The following is a 20,785-nucleotide window of genomic DNA, read 5'->3' on the forward strand; positions in this document are numbered from 1 at the left end:
GTTAATGCAACTTTGCATTTTTCAAAAAGAAAAATATAGTGTAATTTTACAATAATTTTTAATTAAATTATAATAACTGAGCAAACATTATACTTGAGATTTGCACTAAAAGTCAAATAAGTTTATTAACAGTATTTTTAAAAATTCAATGTATTTTGAATAAAATGGTTATTTAGTTACTACTTTTGATAAATTAAAAGAAAAAGCCAGTTATAACACACAAAAATGGTTAAAATATGTAAATGATGATTACTTTAAAAACTGGACTGATTTCAGTGTTTGACCAAAGGTTGGGGAAGGGGGTTTACACATATATATATATAGATAAGCTGTTCTTAAGTTATCAGAGAACAACAAAACTTTACAGCTGCTGTACAAAATACTAAGCCCCAACATGCATCAGTTTCTGCTTTTATGATAGTATTTAAACATCTCCCAGAAATAAGATTTATTCATACATGTTTTTTTTACCACTTTCTGATCATCTTGGTAGCATATATCTGACATTATAAAACGACTAGATGTCCAGCTTTAATGACACACAAGTTTTAATTTAAGCTGTCAGCAATAATTATCAGCAATTAAACACTTTTAAATTTTACTCTCAGCAATATTTATTAACAACTAAAAAATTAGTTAATAAAAAATATTTAAATCTTACTGTAAGCAATAAATATTAGCAAACATAATCTTAATCTTTTTATTTTTATGTCCACAATATTTATTAACAACTAATAACTTAATAAGCCAATTAATAAAAAAAAATTGTTACTGCCAGCAAAGTTTAGTAACAACTAACAACTTTAAAAGCCAATGACTAAAACTTAAAACTACAATATCAGAGGATAATCTATTAAAGTAAAAAACAAATGGACAACACTAGATAAGTGTGACAAAACGTTAAAAAATTGACAATTTTAGACATTAAAAGGTGAGAGGAACTAGATCTGTAGATAATCTGCTATATAATGTAAAAATTGTCAACTTTAAATATGTAAAAGTGATGGGTGTTGACCTTTAATCTGTTATTAAAAGTAAAAAGAATGGACAATTATAGACATAAAAAGGTGAGAGGAACTAGATCCATAGATAATCAGCTATATAAAATAAAATTGTCAACTAAATATGTAAAAGTGAGTGGGTGTTGACCCTTGATCTGTTATAAAAAGTAAAAAATGGACAATTCTAGACATGAAAAGGTGAGAAGGGGTAGCCCCAGTATCCTCACCCACTAGCCTGGCCAGTTTTCTGGGGTTAATGGCTGGGTAGCAAAGTTTGAGCCCCAGGGCAGTGAAAGTAGGACAAGCAACCACATCATCATCACAGTAGATGTATGTTGACCTGTTTCTCACTTTGTCAACCTTGGCCTGGTCTACTCAGGTCATGGCGACATTACAAAAAGTAAAGAACAAGAACACAAGAGAGGTGACAAAAATATAAACACATGCCCATCCAACAGTAAAACAAGAAATGACATTCCATAAGGACGACAATGAAAACAACGGCAGACCAATAAATTATTGTCATAAAAATAGAAATTATACAATTGTTGTAATTTATTAAAAAAATGATAGAAAAAAAAATGTTTGACGCCAGTAATATAAAAATACAGTAAAAAATTGATACAAAGTGATTGTGAAAAAAAAATTGTATGATGAGTGATGCATGACAGGAGTATTTACAAAACAATGGCAACATGAATGACATCCATCATACCCACCGCAGCCAGGGTAAGAGATAGAGAGAAAAAAAATTGGGAGACAGGTGAGATATACAGCTGTGTCTTAACACATCATTTTTACAACTAGTTTTTTTTTTTAATTTAGTTTTTTTTCAAAAATTTCAAGTCAACACTTTTTAAAATGTAATCAGTTTTCTATGAAAACAATAGTTTTTTAAGAGCATCTTTTGTTATTCTCATACTATGTCATATAATCAACATTTTTAAAAGCCTTAATTCATGTAAACAGTATACAAGTTGAATAATTTATTGAAATATTTCTTCTATAAAATAAATTAAAAATTTTTAACTAAAAGTGACATACTTTATTTTTAGAACCTAAGATCATGTTCAGAATTTATTAAGGTAAATTCTTATGATTGAATATTTAAATTTTAAACCCCATCTATTTTTTAAATTAAAATAGGTTTTTATTATAACAGTTTAGAAGAACTATGAAAATGGAATACAAAGAGTTTGCTAGATGCACAACAAGCTTGCTGGCTAGACAATATTGCTAGCTACATAACAAGCTGGATTGGCTAGCTGCACAACAAGTTTGCTAGCAGTATAACAAGCTTGCTGGCTAGACAATATTGCTAGCTACACAACAAGCTGGATTGGCTAGCTGCACAACAAGTTTGCTAGCTGCACAACAAGTTTGCTAGCTGTATAACAAGCTTGCAGCTAGAAAATATCGCTAGCTACACAGCAAGCTGGCTAGCTAGCTGAATGACTAAATGCTAGCTGCTCAACAAACTTGCTGGCTAGACAATATTGCTAGCTGGACAAGCTTGCTGGCTACAAAATATTGCTATTCAAACAGCAAGCTAGTTGGCTAGACATTATTTCTAGCTGCAGAAGCTTGCTGTCTGGAAAATATTGCTAGTTAGACAGTACTGCTAGCCATGTAACAAGCTTTCTGGCTGTAAAGTAAAAAGAGATGAAAAATGTTCAAATTAAATGTGCACAAAATTTAAACTCACCTAGAGCTTTAACGAGCTCATTGACTGGCACTCCTTGAAGCTCAGGAGGGATGTCCTTGTTGTCCTGGAGGGTCAGACGTCCAATGCAGGGCTCTGAACCTTTCCGCAGGGATATGGACCTCTGGTGTTGTGATGGCAGTGGTGGGACTGACATGAAAGGGTTTGGGTTCGAACCAGATCTATGAACAAACAATGAAAATTACTTTAGCAACATGTATCATTTCAAAATATGGGTTGCGATGTTCAAATACAGTGACTATTATATTTTTTTCCAATATGTCAAAATGATTTGCAACATAAATCACTTAAAAATTTGGGTTATGATGTTTAAATATGGTGAAACCATAATATTTTTTCATATCTGTCAAAAAGATTTTGCAACAAATATAGTTTCAAAATATGGGTTGTGTCATTCAAATATGGTAATAAAATTATATTTTTTTCTTATCAGTCAAAAGCATGTATAGTTTGCAAATACTTTGAAATAGAGTACTATATTAAAATAGTATGATGATATTAATTTTTAAACACAGCATATTTTATCAAATTCATTTAATACACTGACAGAATATGAAATTATTTTCATTGATAGCAATTTAGATTAGTCATAAAAATTATCAACACTTTCACTTTAATTTTTTTTAAATGATAATATTAAGTTATTTTTTCAAATATTGAACATATAAATTTCACAATCTAAAGAAGAAAAAATAAGAAAAACATTAACCTCTGTCTTGACCTAAGGATCCTGTCAGCCAAAATTGCATCATCTAAGGTCAGATCCTGGTCATCAATGATGTCATTGTAGTTGGTGACTGTGAGAGGGGGTGGGGGCAGGGAGAAACCAAGTGTGGGGTACTCCTCCTCAGCAGAGGGTGGGGGTTCTCCAAATCTTGGCAGTGGTACCTTGGGTTGGAAACCTGGTAGGATAGTAGTGCAGCCATTCAGTAGGATTCAGGCAGGAAAATATTTACAGATTGAAATTAATGCAGCCCTATCCAGTTCGTTCATGATTAACTAGTTGTCAGACTCTTTTAGCTCTGATTAAATTTGCAATTTTATTAAAATTTCTGCCTTAATGTTACATCCTCATGAACCTTTCTCAGATTGTATGTATGGTAAGATAAAGCACAAATCTGTACATAAAAAAAACTGTCAATTTAAGTTCTTTAATAAACCGGGAGTGATCTCCCCTAAACTTTCTCGAATATTCTAATATAACACTACGTGGGATGTCAACTCTGAATATAGACATGATTTTTGTTTACTTAAACTTTTAAAAATAGAATAAAATCTAGTAGAAAAAAAAAATGCGCACCAAGCTAGCACCAAAACCAAATGTGCGTAATAGTGCGCAATATTATTAGTACTTTAAAAATTTACATTAGTTTTTTGAGAAATCGGAAGTAGCGTAAATTACTACTTCCGGTCAACGGAAATTACTCAAAATTTAACAGAAGGTAGAGAATTAGATCTTTTACTTACATGTGAAATTTCATTTATATATCTGGAATAGTACTCAAGTTATAGGCTTTTGAAAAATTCAAAGTAGAAAAAGTACCACTTCCGGTTGTCGGAAATCGCTCAAAAGTTGATACGGATCTACGATTTTGATATAATACTTATATATGAAATTTCATCAACCTAGCTGTAACGGTACTCAAGTTATCGTGTTTACACACGGACACACACACAGACACACAGACAGAATTGCAAAGCCCAGTTTTTCAGACTGGATTACGCATAAAACCTCTTAATTTTGATAAATCTGGATTGATAATTTTTGCCCGATTAAAATAAGTCCTCTATACTTCGGATGTGATGAAGGACTGAGGTGTAATATGGTGAAAATTGTTAAAATTTTAAGTGATTTTTGTGCACGATTACAATACTTTCTCTATACTTCGTATATACGAGAAAGTAAAAAGTGGAAGGGGTAACTATTCCTCTGTCAAATAAATATTCTGCCCATTTTTACAGTTAAATACTTAATCTTCTGTTTGTTAACTGTATCAGACAACAGTATGAGGCAATGGAATTGAAATGTTGTATTGTATGCAACTAAGCATAATGAAAGGGAAATGGAAAATTATGCACCTTGGGCTGTTAAGGTTGAACATTATTAGCCAGTTTTACTTCAAATTTTTTATTTAATTTTAGCAATGTGTTAGAAAGTAAATTATCAATTTAGCTTCTAATGTATTACCTGTTATTCCACCAAAATTGAATGCTGATGCTGGCATACTTTTGCTCTTACCAAAAGCTGAAATTTTTGACAGAAAAGCTAAATAATTATGGCAGTAAATCAGATGTACTTAAGAAATAAAATCAGCTGAAATTTGTGACAAAATTTTCAGAAAATGTTGACACAAAAATCAGTCAATGATAAATTGCATGTAAAAATTTAATAATTATAGAAGACATAGAAAATAGCCTGGATGTATAAGAAAATATGGAAACCATCCAAGTTTACATATATGAGCTACTTTTTTGTTGCTTAGCATTTAAAAAATATATTTTGTTACTTTAGCGTAAAAAAAATATTTTTAAAAAATCGTTATGTACAAGTGCTTATATTACTGTGTGGTTTGAGTAAAATTGATATCCAGAAAATATTTACATCTATTGAAGATAGTAAAATTTACATTTATAGTAATATTTAAGCATGTCTTGGATTTTGACTAAGATACAGTTAGTGACATTCTACCTTCTTCAGGGGGGAAAAACCCAGGGAAATTGCTGGCAAACTGAGCCGCTTTCATGGCAAACTGGAACCCCTGTTGTGGTGGCAGGCTCCTGAAGGCAAAGGGGTCGCTGCCCCTGCTGCCAAAGGGAAACTCTGACTCATGTTGCATGTACTGGGATTTGTCCACCCCAGATACCAGTGACCACGCCTCTGATGCCAAGGATGAGTGGCAATACTTGGCTGCTGATTCCTCAGACAGTCGTATCCAGATCCCATCACTGTTTATGGTCTGTGTGGAAGAAAATCATTAAAGGTTATATGTGGTGTGGTTGGGTGTTGGAGCTACAATTACTTATCTAATAGTCTCAAGTTTGGTTTTGACCTTCATCTCTCCAACCTACCAGTTCTAATGGGAACCTGCTTTAGCTAAGGTAAAAATGGCTGGGCATGGTGCTGATCACACAAGCCATTTAAATGCTAAGGTCGAATTAGCAGAATTAACTCTATTTCATCTGTTCTATAAACCATTATATCAGATAGGAAACTTTACTTCATAATTTAAAAATAGAAAACTCAAAATATCAAATAAAAAATAATAAAAAAATAAAATATACTAACATCTTCCACAGCCTTGATTTTCTTCCCTTTAGTGATCATGCCAATAGGTGGCGCCTTCAGGCTGGGCCTGGCTCTAATGTTGTGACCCGATGACCCACATTTGATGACCATGTATGTTCCAGGCCCTGGGTGGAATAAACAAATTTTATAGTTTCATAAAATAATAGGTTAAACAATTTCCTTCTGAGCATTTACAAACATGTTTTTTAATGTACAAGCATGGCGTAAATTAACAACAAAAACAAATTCTTCCACCTTGATCGAGGTTTCTTTACATTTCTGGGACAAAATATCTAGAGATCAAACACTAACTGAAGTTTTTTTTTTTAAATGTAATCAAACCAAATTCAAAGTTGACTTAAAAGTTGGATTATGCTCTACACAGCTTAAAACAAAACAATTTACAAACACAATTAATCTAGATCAAGCTTTCTTAAACTCCTGTGACAAAAAAATAAAAATAAAAAAGAGACCATATCCAATTCAATGCTGACTTTAAAACATTCTAATCAGCTATACACAGCTTACAATAACAAAATTCGAAAACAAAACCAACCTTTGTTTAAGGCACTGAGCCCCATGAAAAGACTCGCCCCTCCTGCCTGACTGTTAAACCTCCTCTCCCTCCTGCCCATCTCTGCCCCGGCCGCCGCTGCCCCGGCTGGGTGGTGCCTGGGGTTGCGTGGGGGCAGCACTGGCTTCGGCACCTCCACAGGCACCAGGAGGGTCTTCCCCAGGTGCTGGTTGTACTGGAGACACCAGCCCTCCAGCCGCCCATTGCCGCCATCGTCTGGTATGCAGTACTCAGCTAGGGACGCTCTGGAGAGTCTTAGCCACATACCATCATCATTGGTTGTCTGCACAAAAAGGTATTTTAATTATATACAATGGGATGTTTTTTCGGTTAACAAAGGTTTGCAAGTCTAAATACAAATATTGCCATTACATATGGGGCCAACATGGCCTGGAGGTAGAGCGTTTAAATGCTAACCATTAAGGCTCAAGTTTGGATCTGGGCTTGAGTCTGTAGGATGTCCCTGAATCCATGCATCTCTTAAGTACGTGACTCACATTAGGGAAAGTAAAGGTGGCTGAGCATAATAATGACCACACCATCATTTGCTCAGGTTACAAAAACAGGTAAATCTACTTTGTCAGTCTCATGGACCACCAAGTTTAAAAGGCTAACTTTTTTTTTTGTCTGTACAAAGAATAACTTAGTCAACAACTTAAATGGGTACCTGACTCAGTGATATAGTTGAGTTTAAATATTACAGTGTTAATGGTTTCTATAAGAGAAAATGGGACACAACCCTCTGAATGACAATAACCCAAAACTCAATGTACAAGCAAGTTTCATACACATTCTACAAAAATTACCTCATCTACATAAGAGATCATACAGTTTGGGGGAACAACTCCAATTTGCTCACTCTGCAAGGTTGGGCTGATTCTCACCCTTAGACCTGCACTGTATTTGGCAACAAATCTTCTCACCTGTAAACATAGCAGACAATAAAAAATAATTTAATTCAAGTTTTTTTTTAATTACTATTTATTTTATATGTACATACCAAAGTCCTCTTTAAAATTATAAATCTAGAACATAGATAAGTGGTATCACACTAAACATCCGACTAACGAAACAGAAGGGAAAAAAAATCAGTTACTCACTCTTGCAGGCTGTGTTTTTTTCACCAAGGCAGGTGGGGGAGCACCTTGTGGGGGTTCCTTCACCTCAACCTTGAAACCATCACCTGAAGGAAAATATGTTGTTTAGACAATAGTAGTAAAACATGCTAATAAGTTTATCATCTCTTACTGGCAATAGATTTAATTTAGCATTTTTTATGGGATATGAATTTTGTATTTTTTTTTAATTTCTGCAGCCCTGCTAGTTTTCAAAATAAAATTTTCTAGAAAGGGAAAAAATAAAATGTAATGAAAACAAAATAAATAGGAAAAGCTACATCTCTAGTTAAGGGGTGGGGAAGGTATGGAAGTTTGGACCCAATAGGTGACACTGTTATGCTTTCAGCTCTGAGGATATTCATTATCTTTGGTGCAAACTGAGCACCAATTACCAACTGACCACTAATGACAAAGCAAGTGGTCATCAATTCTCCACCCACCTGACTGTACACCATCAATGACAATGATGATGTTGTAGTAGCCAACAGATCCAGGGGTCCAGTTGGCTGTGTACGTCCCATCTTTGTTGGCCCTCACAAGCATGTTCTCACTCGGTCTAGGAATAGCGGGTGATGCTAGGCGCAGCTCTTCAAAGGAATAGTTCTCATAGGCCTGTAAGATGAGTTTTTGCTTAGTTCTCATAAGACTGGTTAATAATTGTTAAACTTTAACTACATTTATTGTGTAATCTTTAATTTTTCCACAGTTTTTCATTATCTTTTGACTTCCTACTTCCTGAATCCTTCTAAAATGATTTACCTCAACTTAACAAGCTTGCAAGAAAGCTACCACAATTTTCTTCATTGAATAATAATTGTTAATAATCAATAAAAAGCAATAATGTATACAAAATATACCTTTATCATTGTGATAGAATGAAACAGGTCTTTTTTCTCTTTCAGCACAGGCTCATAGGGTGTGTCAAGTAGAGGGGGTGGGTGACCCCCAAAGGTCATATCAAAAGCCTCACTGGCACGGCTATTGGTCTTTCTCATTTTTTTCAGGTCATCTCCCATTTCCTGCTGGTCTATTGGGATGGCTCGGACCTCCATCTAAACGATAGGTCAATGTAGTTTATTGATAGATGAAAACATTTGTAAAAACCTATTCCTCAATTACAAGCTTAGATATAGATTAAAACTTAGACTGTTAGATTGTGGACCTTAATCTAACAGGTATGTCAATATAGTTTATTGATGTATCAAAACATTTGGAAAAAACGTTTTTTTTTAGTGACAAACTTAAAATTTTAAATATAGGTTTAATCGTAGACTGTTATATTGTGGGCCTTATTGGATAGTAAGATTGTTATTGTTAACACAGAAATTTAAGGCAAGATAATAATCTGACATAGACAGTGAACTGTGTCTATACACAGCAAGAGCTAATACTTAAATAAAAAGTAAAAACATTTATCTTAAAGATTTTAAAGCTAAAGATTTTATCAAACAGTTATAGACATTAATATGAAAGATTTTTTACATCTTTAAAGCTGCCATTCTTTCTTTGTATTTTACCTCTAAGGAAGCCGTATAAAATAAGAATTATAACATGACAAATGGTATGCCTACCTTGAGGTTGGGCACATTGACCAGCTGACCATACTGGTCCTTGGTATAGACAGTGACACAGGTGGGCCAGCTACACTTGAGGTCCTCTCTGTTACACTCTATCTCACACTGCTTTGGGTCCAGGTAGGAATCTGGCTGGAGCCACCTACACAAATGGTTAACAAAAACTACAGTCAGCACTAGTGTTGCTAGACAGGTGTTTGATCAATAATTCCTACATCAAGATACAAAGCTAGTTGGAATTTCAACTGTAATGTTGCAACATGTTCAAAAGGTGTTAGCCGAATGTTACAACTGAATTGTTGCAACATAATTCAATGTATTGTAGTAACCTGTTTCTGACTGTTTTGTTACAAGAACTTCCAACCATTAAGTTGATAAAAATTCACAGCTTCAAAACATAAACGGGTGACCAGAATACTAAAAGAACTGTCATTTAAGTTTATCTAATGTATCCTAAATAACCCAGCTTTATTTAAATATATACTGTGTAGAATGATTGAGAATGATAGAGCAACAATGTCTTGCTATCATTTCCTTTTACAGCCTGTTTATACATGATTACAGAATGATCTGCAGCATCACAGGCTGGTATATTGAAATACATTAAAGAAAACAGCAGATTCATTGTTAATAGAGAGATAAATCAGCTTCAACAAGAGAAGGTTATGTGAGAATAGTCTATCTGGCAAGAGTAGACAGAAAATGAAATACTAAACACATCCTACCTGGCAAGAGTGGACAGAATAAAAAAAACACTAAACATATTTTACCTGGCCAGTCTCCCACCACTGGTGCCTGGGGTGCAGAGAACAAAGTCTTTGAGGAAACTGTGCTCATTGGACTGCCAGCACAGTGGGAGGTTGCCCTCTAGAGCCTGGTAGATGGTGGGGGGCTGGGAGAGGGCAAACCCTTTCTCCAGGAGGCTGGAGTGGTTCTCAAACACTATCCTTGCTCCCTCTTCAATGATCTCCATGTCCTCATCGACTTCTTCCATGGTTGCTGTGTAATGAATACTATCTATTAGTATAAAATAAATTATATAATAATAACTAAGCTAAATGTTTGCTTATATTTTGTAATCAGATATCCAAAAATTTATGTAATTAAAATACAAATAGTAAACAACAAAATATCAAGAAATTAACTCTTACTATGAATGAAATTTATTTACTTCAATATATAGAGTAATAAAAATTTATTTGATCCAATGTTTATATTCATTTTTAAAATTTTATTCTGAAGAATTGTTTTCACTGTTTGGTCACAGAACTCTACAGCCTAATAATTCCTATTGCAGTATCTTAAAAAATATGACCCAATGTCACTTTACTTTCATGAGTTTTTAAACACCTGGAAATAATCACTAAGATGTAAACACATGTAAACATCCACCTGTTATGTGACTCACCTGAAGGCAGCTGAATGTCTTTCTTCATCAAGGCTGAGCAGCACATACCACCCAAGTAGGCAAGTTCTCTCTCCAACAGAAGGATGCTCTATAGGAAGAGTCAGAACAAATTTATTCAACTCTAGTTAAACATTTACGTTTTTTATTCAAATACTTGTACAAAAACATATTCCTTTTGCAGTTACAGTTAAACTTCTTCTTCTTCGTTCTTAATTTTAGTGTTCGAAGGGGTCCCCCTCAAACACAGTTAAGTATACGTGTCAACTGGTTATACTCCAATTTCAGCCTGCTTTTCTTTTTGGATTTGCTTCCATAGCCTTTGTCCAAACAAGAAAAAACTTTAAGGCAGCAGTTGTTAAGATATATTTGACAAACCTCCTCTGGCTTAGCGCTCCACTCATAGCCAACAATGGAACACTTGAAGCCATAAAATGATGCCTTCTCATCTTTGACATAGTCTGAGGCTGTCTCCAGTGAAAAAATTACTTCATGGCCTACAACAACATAAGAAAAACCTCAGACAGCTGTCAGCTGTGTCTACAAGAAACCATTAAACAAAAACTAAAAAATGTAAATAGATTTTTAAAATTTCATTTTGTAATTAATAGTGCTAATTGGCGAAAAGTATGTAATGGACACATCTGATGAGACAGCTTTATATAAAAACTCCAAGGCAAATCAAGGGAAATACTCTATCCCCTTATCCAAATGTCATTAAACAGAAGTAATTAAAAATAATAAACCTACTTAATTGAAACCCATAACATTCCTAAATTGAAGTGTTGCATTAAAAAAATTCAATTTTGATAATTAATTTTTCAAATGTATACACTTGCACCATAGAGGTGTTTTTATAATAGAATCCAAATGTGAGTTAAAACATAAAATATGTTTAAAACTGGAATCACTATCTCTCTCAGGTTGGATTTTTAAAAGAAGAACATAATCAGTTCAAAAACTTGCTACTGGAAACCAATCATACAAAATTTGTAACACAGTGAATGTCTTTAAGTAGCAGCAGCTTGATGCTATTGCAGCTGTGAAAGGGTTACAAAATTCCAGAAGAAAATTTTAAATAAAGCTTACCTGGCAACAAGACGGCTGACTTTGGCCATTCTGTGGTCCCATACAACCTCTTGAGCACAGGCCAGAAGGTCAGGTTGGGGTCAAGGTCAGAGGTGGAGGTGGTGGTGGTGATGATCTTGCAAGCCTGGCCCTGGTTGGACCTGCTCTGGCAGTTGTAAGCTGGGATGTACAGCTGCAGGGAGTCCTCTGGCTGGCCGGTGGCACACTGGGGGTCAAACTCAATGACCATCCACTTCACAACTGAGGGGAACTCCACCTGTGTGGCAACCAGATAGATAAATATTGTAAGTCTTAACAATAAAAGAAAAAACCCATACAATCCTCGTACTTTGGATGGGTAAAGAGCTGCCACTAAAGAATTTATTTGAAGCACCAATTAACGTTTTTTATCACAAATAATTTAACCAACTCAACGCTAGATCTATTAAGATGAAAAGAAATGTCAGTAGGCCTATACATCAAGTCATTAATCAATTAAAATATTTTTTTTTATTCTGACAGACAGTAAACAATTATTTGTTCTTGGATTGTAAAGACCAGGAGAGATGAATTTTGGGATGAGTAAAAAGTGATAACACACAGTACAGAATCTTTTGTCAGGTTGGGAAATATTTTTTTTCAAGACTTTTTATAAAGCCTAGGCTAACATATAATTTACAACTTTTTAATAGTTTTCTTAAGAATTAATGTCTTACTTTGTTAAACAGTAAACATTAGATAATTTTGCTACACAAAAATGTATTAAAGGGGCACAAGTTTGTCAACTGAACAACCATAGTATATTTGATACTAGAGTAAGTTCAAAACCAATGGTCTGTTTGAAAACAGTCTATTTAACACAAATTTAAAACCCCAAAGATAAACTGAAAATCTTCCCTACTCATTTTTGTAATTTTCAAAATATTTACTTTTCCAATAAAAAATATCAACAAATTCTTTAGAAATTTTGATCAGAAATAACAATACCACATTTCTTGACACTCTAGTATTTCTTACTTTAAAATTTTCTCATTAAAAACTATTTTTTAAAACTTACCCTGTAATTGACAACGTTGGCAGGTTTGTAAGGGTGGTCACTCTCAACAATAGCATAATGCTGACTGGTTGTTGTGGCAGCGGTTGCGTCCCCTGCAGCAAGGCTGGATAGGCTGCTGGTGCTGCTGTCAAGGGCAGATGACACTTTGAAAAAGGAGTTTGACGTCATGCTGGTGTTGGCACTGGCACTCAGTGGGGCAGGTACCATCTGACGTGTCAGACCAGACACTGCTGGGAGAATCTCTTGGACAAGGTAAAGAACCTGGACGGCACCCTAAAGGATACATCAGGTTGTTGTTTTTTTTTATTTTCTTTTTGTATAATTAAAATTTCACTCATTTTACAAAATGAAAATTCTTACAATAGAATACTTTCTAAATCATGCAAATAATTTATTTTTTTGCAGAAAAAAATCGTCTAAGTTTGTAAATTACAATAAAATCTAATCTAGATCTATCAAGATTTGCACAAACAAAAATATTAATCTGAAAAAAGCCAAGAACAATAATTTATTATGACACAATAAAATAAGAGTGCTCACCCTTGGATCCTGCACAGCCACTGGCCCAACATAGGCAAGGGCAAGAGGAAGCAGGGAAGAGAACAGGTGTGACATGCCCAGACTTTCTCCAATGCTATCTGTAGACACAGATTTTCATTCAAGTTAATTTTTTATGAATGAAAATGTCAAAACTTCTATAAAAAAAATTTACTACCTAAATGTTATTTAAAAATCATGGTGTTAGTGAAGGAAACACATTTAACGATGAAAGATATAGGAAATGAATTTCCATAGATGCACTAAAATTAAACATGGTGATGTTAACTAAGCCCAAGACTTAACTATTAAAGATAGCACTAAAGACATACACCACTATGTACTTAAACAAACAAATTATAAAAAGTACTTGGTTCATACATTACATGGAACAACCATCATATATGGCACAACATTGTACTATAAATATCTTAAATAATAGTTCGTTCATTCTGTGATTTTAATTACATATAACAACAATCACACGCGGCACTATAAATACATACGGCCATGTGCTTGCGCCCTGTGGAGCAGATCTGTAGCAATGTGACTGATGGCTCCACAGATGTCTATAGCATTCCTCCTGGCCAGTAACTCCATCAAATGGCGACTGCTTTGGGTCTGTGCTTCTCCTTCTTGTGGTGTGCTGGAGAAAAAAATTGACATTGTCACATCACATGCTGAAAATCATAAACTTTTAAAAATAAATCTAGCATGAAGCTTACATCCAGCATTATAAATAGTTAATAGAGATGTCTTTTTAAAAGTATCCAAACAAAAATACAGAAAATATATGGTTATCAGGGGCGGAGTGGTCTAGCGGTAGAGACCTGGACTGCTAACCCGTAAGGCTCGAGTTTGAATCTGGGTTCAAGTCAGTAGACCGTCCCTGAGTCCACCCAACTCTGATGGGTACCTAACTCACGTTAGGGAAAGTAAAGGCGGCTGGGCATAGTAATGACCACACTATCTCTTCATATGCCGAGGTCACAGAAACAAGTAAACTCTACTTCACTTGCCCCATAGAATGTCAGATTTGAAAGGGAAACTTTACTTTTCACATCACAAGCTAAACACAGTTAACTTATTTTTAAAAAAATCTAACATAAGGCTTACATCATTATAAACGTTTTATATAGAAGTCATTTTGAAAGTGTCCAAAATCAGACAACAGAAAATATATGGTTATCACTTAAATTATGAATGGAATGAAATCACAATATAATATTTTAAAAACCCATCAAAAATAAAGAATTGGTAATTTTGTAATAAAAATAAAATAAAACCTGAGCCTGACTTAAAAATATCTAATTAAGAGATAAAAAGCACAAGAGGAAACAAAATTAAACAATGAAATATCTATCAAAACAATAAGTTTTTTATCAATAGTTTTAAAAATAAATAAATGATCACATTCAATAGAACTAACCTGTAATACAGAATCTGAGGTATCTGTCCCCTGATGATATTGGTGCCATTACTACTCTGCACACAAGAGGTGAAGGTGAAAACTGTCCCATCTGGGCAGCGCACCTTGTTGATGCCACTGTCACCATGGAATGTTCTCTGGCCATTGTTTTTCAATAGTACTGCATACTTTTGAGATTCCTGAAACACAATAACAATAAATGTATTAGCAATGTGTGCAATCTTCACTTTTATAAAACATCAATTTACTAAAACATTTTTGTTCTCTTTTTAATGAAAGTTTCCCTTTCAAACCTGACGGTCTATGGGGCAAGTGAAGTAGAGTTCACTTGTTTCTGTGACCTCGGCATATCAAGAGATACTGTGGTCTGCACTATGCCCAGCCGCCTTTACTTTCCCTTAGGTGAGTTAGGTACCCATCAGAGTTGGGTGGACTCAGGGACGGTCTACTGACTTGAACCCAGATTCGAGCTCGAGACTTACGGGTTAGCAGTCCAGCTCTCTAACGCTAGACCACTCCGTCCCATCTTTTTAATGAAAGTAAATACAAAATGTATTACTTTAGACTTCAAAAATTTAAATATACATTTAATGTTCTCTGATCTCATAAAGAAAATATCACCTTTAAAGGTAGGGGCCTGTCAAATCTCAGCTGTCATTCATACAGGTAACAAAGTCTCACCTTTAGAGGTAGGGGCCTGTCAAATTTGATCTCAGCTATGTCATTCATACAGGTAACAAAGTCTCACCTTTAGAGGTAGGGGCCTGTCAAATTTGATCTCAGCTATGTCATTCATACAGGTAACAAAATCTTACCTTTAGAGGTAGGGGCCTGTCAAATTTGATCTCAGCTGTCATTCATACAGGTAACAAAGTCTCACCTTTAGAGGTAGGGGCCTGTCAAATTTGATCTCAGCTATGTCATTCATACAGGTAACAAAATCTTACCTTTAGAGGTAGGGGCCTGTCAAATTTGATCTCAGCTGTCATTCATACAGGTAACAAAGTCTCACCTTTAGAGGTAGGGGCCTGTCAAATTTGATCTCAGCTATGTCATTCATACAGGTAACAAAATCTTACCTTTAGAGGTAGGGGCCTGTCAAATTTGATCTCAGCTATGTCATTCATACAGTCCTCCTGGGAGAAGGTTCCCTTGACTGTCTCTAGGCTGGTCCAAGACTCAGGTTTAGCACTTTGTTTCTGGCCCTCTGTTACTTCCTGTAAGATATTGTACATTTAGAAATTTTAACTTGTAATCACTGAGTTCATCATCATCATCATTCCTTTGTGGCCCCTGGATAGCAAAGGGCTGCAACCACACATTTCCAGCGGACTCGGTTTTGGGCTGCTCCCTTAATCTGTGCCTATGTGAGCCCAGCTGAGTTACTGTTATGAAATTCTGCTAAATTTCAGATTTACTATTTGGCATCCATTTACCATGAATATAGTTGGAGATTTTATAACATTATTTAGTTTTACCTTAAAGTTATATTTTAAAATACAAATGTGTGCACATAACATTTATTCATTAGAAATAGCTCAAATACCTAAATCAAATTCTTAAACCCCTCATATTATTGGCTCTAGATTAAAATAGCTAAAGTTGCAAAACAACTTAATTTGTCACGGTAGCTCACAAACTAATAATACTTGTTCAACTTTGCAAAAAAATTTTTTTTAAGATCTGAGAATGAACCTCCAACTATACAACATTTAAAAAAATAACCAAAGCCTTACTTCCTCTTTTAAGACTTCCACTTCATACTCGTAGGTGCCAGATCCACCATAGACACAAACACCAGCCATGACAATACCAGGCTTGTCCACAGAAAAGGCGATGCCATCAGGGCTACCTTTGCCAGTGTTCCACTGAGAGGTGTTGCTGCACCTCATGAAACGGTTGGGTGTCACCAGCATTGGGCGAGACGATATGTTGATGTCAGTCTATATGTGGGGGACAATATTTTTTAATTATATTATGCAATCAGTACAAAAAACTATTAAATCTGAGGACATTTCTAAGGTAGGTATATACTATATGACATTTCTGGGGTAATTAGACTAAGATAGGGATATGTTTTATGATATTTCTTAAATAGTTATATATTATACGACATTTCTAAGCTAGCTAAATATTTTGTTATTTCTGTTTTTTGTGTTACCCCTTTTCCCCCAATAGTGGAAATTAACCACTGTTCCCCCAATAATGGAAATAAACCATGATGCATTCTAAACATAAGCTCAATGTAAAGAGCTGAACTGCACCATGATGTATACAATAAATTCAAACGTGTTTATACACAATGCACGAAATAACCTTTTAAACAACTCCAGGTTCCTTTCTTTTAAAACTATTACAGGTTGTTTATTTTTTCTCTTACATGTTAAATATGATTATAATAGAGGATCAGAATTTTGACTGTGTGAATGTGTGTGAAGTTGCCTCTAATGATACAAGAGAAAAACCCATCACACTCAACTATTTAATGTTACTACTACATCAACCAATCACAATAACACTAAAGTCAAGCAACCAATCACAACTTATTGACTAACGCTCCAATCCCAATACCTCATATCCCATGGCAGTGGCGGCCAGCTCTCCTATGATGGTGGTCAGCAGGGCACACGTGTTGGCGATGAGGGTGGGTGGGAAAGATGAGGTCTCCTTGTTTAACAGCTGCCTCACTGGGATGGCCACAATCATCAGCAGACGGTCAAGGACATCCTTGAATGTGACATGTGACCCAGAGGGGAGACTATCCTCCTAATCAACAAAAGATGTATTATATTTTAAACATGACTTAAACTGCTGAATATATAGGTTGTATTATACTTAACAGGTTAAAGAATCAATGACTCATAATACTACTATTATTCAGTAAAGAAGCAAATCTGATATGCATTGATAAAAAAATTGTGACCGATGTAAACTAAACAGTTTTCAAAGAAATGTTTACCACTTAGCACTTGTTTAAATCAAGCACAAAAATTACAAGCACCAAAAAGTTGTGTTAAAAATCTGAGGCAAAATTTTGATTTCATTTGTCTATGATACCAGTCTATAGTCAGATTTACTAGGAAAAGGGGGTATTTTTTGGAATAGCTTTACTTTTTTCTAAATCAGTTTATAAGAAGAAAGACTTGTTACATTAGTTGCTTAATCTAAACAATGTCAATTGAAAAAGACTGCTAAATTTATTGGTTTGTTGTAAAAAAATTTAAGTGAAGTAAATTCATTAAATCCTTGCCTTTTAGCTCTCATATCTTTGGTGGGGATTTAAAAAATAAACATAAAGTAAAGGACAGGAGACTTGGGTAGACTACCTTAACAGATTAGGTGGACAGATGACCTAGATAGGACACCTGGACAGACTAACTAGGCATACAACCTGGACAGGACACCTTGAAAAACCACATGGACAGGCACCTAGACACATCATCTGGACAAGACACCTGGACACATCACCTGGACAAGACACCTGGACAGGACACCTAGACACATCACTTGGACAGGACACCTACACAGACCACTTGGACAAGACACCTAAAGTGACCAACAAGACACCTAGACAGACCACTTGGACAGGACACCTAGAGAGACCACAGTAACAAACCACCTGGACAGGACACCTAAAGGGACCAACAAGACACCCAAACAGACCACTTTGACAGGACACCTAGAGAGACCACATGGACAAACCACCTGGACACACCAAGAACAAGACAGCTCACCTCCATTCTGCAAGTCATGTGAGTGGCCAGCAAGGGGTATCTGTGCATCTCCCCCACCCTGGCCATAGCATTGGTGTTGTCGTCTATGCTCATGCTGTGCCTCCTCAGCACAGCCTCAGTCTCAGGCTCGCAGTTAATGGGCATGATGGCCGTCAGCTTGACTGCGGGGTGGCACATGGCCTCCATGACAGCAGCCAACAGCCTGCTGATGCCCATCACATTGGGGCTGTTCTGAAATTGAAATCAAACACCCAAGTTCACCAAAACAAGCAAATAAAACGTTAAAAAAAATTATTAAATTTAAAAAAAAATTAAATTTTTGACAACTATATACAAATAATTGCTTAATTGCTGCCAAATAATAACAAATAAAAAAATTAAATTTTTTAGCTTTAAATTTTAAAAATTATCTTTTTCCAATTATCCATCAACTGAAATTAGTTACAAACTGCTAAGTAAATAGAAGCTGCAAATGCATCCAAGCTTTGCATAAACAGATTGATCCAAACTATAAATTAGCTTAACCCTGAACCATTACGCTACAACTACTTTCATATTTTTAAAAAAAATGAGAAACTATTTCTAATCACAATAACAAAATTGGGTGTGGAAACTGGTAGAGAATTATTATATCTACTAGTCTATTTTTAACAGCAACATTAAAGATTTTTAGATACACTGCATTTTCAGTAGGTTTTTTTTAAAGGGTCTACTATGAGGAGAAATTGCCACCCATAAAAACAATAACAGAAAACACATTTTTTTTCAAAATCTTTCTGAAAATGTGAAGAAAAACAAAATTGAAGAGAAGAGATATAAAGTCACTTGTAAAGCAATGCAAACTTTAGCCACTGGTGCATTTTTTTTTATCATAAACCTTGTACAGAACTTTGTAAGATAAAAATGTAGTTAACACTATATATATATATATATATATATATATATATATATATATATATATATATATATATATATATATATATATATATATATATATATATATATATATGTTACGGTCAAAGCCCGAAGTGCGGCCAAAGCGCGGATTGGCCGGCCAATCCGCGCATTGGCCGGCTCTCTTGGCCAAAGCTCGAAGAACTTAGCACTAAGATCGTATTTCGTACATTGGCCGGCCAATGCGCGCACTGGCCGGGACGTACTGGCCAAAGTCCGAAGCGCTTAAACTTGACAGCGTATTTTGTACATTGGCCGGCCAATGCGCGCACTGGCCGGTATGTCCTGGCCAATGTTCTATCTAGACTAAGTTGTGATCGCATTTTCATTATTCTGGGTGCGTTTTCATTGTTTAGCTCTTGTTTGTATAGCATTCAATATGCAATGCGACATGGATCAAAAGGGCTTTCAGACCATGAGACAGACATAGCAGATGACTGTCAAAAGAAAAAAAATGTAAATCCATGTTAGTTTCCATATAAGGGCTCTCGATAAAATAGTTACTGAGGAAGATCTTGAGAACATTGAACAAGAAATGGAGGTTGCCATAAATGCAACGACATCCTCAGCTAACACATCTACTGCCGTGGCGGAACGCCCAGACCAGTTGCGTGACAATAATGTGGCCAACAGATTCTATATAGTTTGTGAAAAAACATTGTAGTGCAGCTCATTCTTTTGAATCCTGTGGCAACGATGTCCATACTATTTGTGGAATACCCAATGAAGCAGACGAAGGTTACGGAGGGAACATTACCTGCAGATTGTGTCACAACAAACAAGACATCATGGAACACAGGTCAGCAGCTCATACTGACTTGCAAACTCAAGGTGCTAAGATGTTTAAAACATCAAATACAAAATTTAAAGATGGTGAAGTGGGTGACAATGTACGCATCCGTTTTCCAGATGTTGACAGAGGTCACGGTGATCCCCGAAGCGTGATTGCAATTGTCATGAGCGTCGAGGGCGGTTTCTACAAATTAGGAACGGCACATGGTGTTCTAAAACAACTGTATGCTAAAAGTGAGTTTTCAATTCTTCACCAAAAAATGCTCTTATTGTCGACAGTTGGCACTGAGGAAAAATCACTACGAACCATCGCATCTTCACAATCATTGACTGGGGTCAAGGCTACGCTCGCTGCAATTGCACAACTAAGTGCACAACAAATCGCTGCAAGTGTAAAAATAACAAGCTGCTATGTAATTCTACATGCCATAAAAGTTCAACTTGTTATAACAAATGATGATATTGATAGATTGAGACTATAGTACAATAAAAAATTTGAATGTTTCTGTCATTTACTTTAATTAATAATCAAT

At 35.3% G+C, this 20,785-nt stretch overlaps 1 protein-coding gene across 14 annotated transcripts in view; it reads right to left on the reverse strand.

Moving 5' to 3' along the window:
* The window catches only part of LOC131952259 (E3 ubiquitin-protein ligase MYCBP2), an 85,467-nt gene that overhangs the window by 28,200 nt on the left and 36,482 nt on the right, over window positions 1–20,785 (reverse strand). For 11 of the 14 annotated variants that reach the window (XM_059314840.1, XM_059314829.1, XM_059314839.1 and 8 more), the window contains 23 exons: window positions 18,507–18,737; window positions 17,344–17,538; window positions 16,509–16,715; window positions 15,852–15,989; window positions 14,773–14,951; window positions 13,850–13,989; window positions 13,347–13,444; window positions 12,807–13,079; window positions 11,771–12,026; window positions 11,060–11,178; window positions 10,685–10,772; window positions 10,047–10,275; window positions 9,274–9,418; window positions 8,560–8,754; window positions 8,143–8,314; window positions 7,685–7,767; window positions 7,391–7,507; window positions 6,567–6,867; window positions 6,011–6,135; window positions 5,414–5,681; window positions 4,913–4,990; window positions 3,434–3,626; window positions 2,707–2,885 (listed from right to left, as the gene is read on the reverse strand). In XM_059314840.1, coding sequence (XP_059170823.1) covers window positions 2,707–2,885; window positions 3,434–3,626; window positions 4,913–4,990; window positions 5,414–5,681; window positions 6,011–6,135; window positions 6,567–6,867; window positions 7,391–7,507; window positions 7,685–7,767; window positions 8,143–8,314; window positions 8,560–8,754; window positions 9,274–9,418; window positions 10,047–10,275; window positions 10,685–10,772; window positions 11,060–11,178; window positions 11,771–12,026; window positions 12,807–13,079; window positions 13,347–13,444; window positions 13,850–13,989; window positions 14,773–14,951; window positions 15,852–15,989; window positions 16,509–16,715; window positions 17,344–17,538; window positions 18,507–18,737 — 4,009 coding nt within the window. The remainder of the gene's footprint in view (window positions 1–2,706; window positions 2,886–3,433; window positions 3,627–4,912; window positions 4,991–5,413; window positions 5,682–6,010; window positions 6,136–6,566; window positions 6,868–7,390; window positions 7,508–7,684; window positions 7,768–8,142; window positions 8,315–8,559; window positions 8,755–9,273; window positions 9,419–10,046; window positions 10,276–10,684; window positions 10,773–11,059; window positions 11,179–11,770; window positions 12,027–12,806; window positions 13,080–13,346; window positions 13,445–13,849; window positions 13,990–14,772; window positions 14,952–15,851; window positions 15,990–16,508; window positions 16,716–17,343; window positions 17,539–18,506; window positions 18,738–20,785) is intronic. The other 3 variants (XM_059314841.1, XM_059314838.1, XM_059314830.1) reach the window with 1 other exon arrangement.

Source organism: Physella acuta, unplaced genomic scaffold (genome assembly GCF_028476545.2).
Source record: "Physella acuta isolate Inbredline_101_S28 unplaced genomic scaffold, ASM2847654v3 ptg000862l, whole genome shotgun sequence".
Lineage (NCBI taxonomy): Eukaryota > Metazoa > Mollusca > Gastropoda > Physidae > Physella > Physella acuta.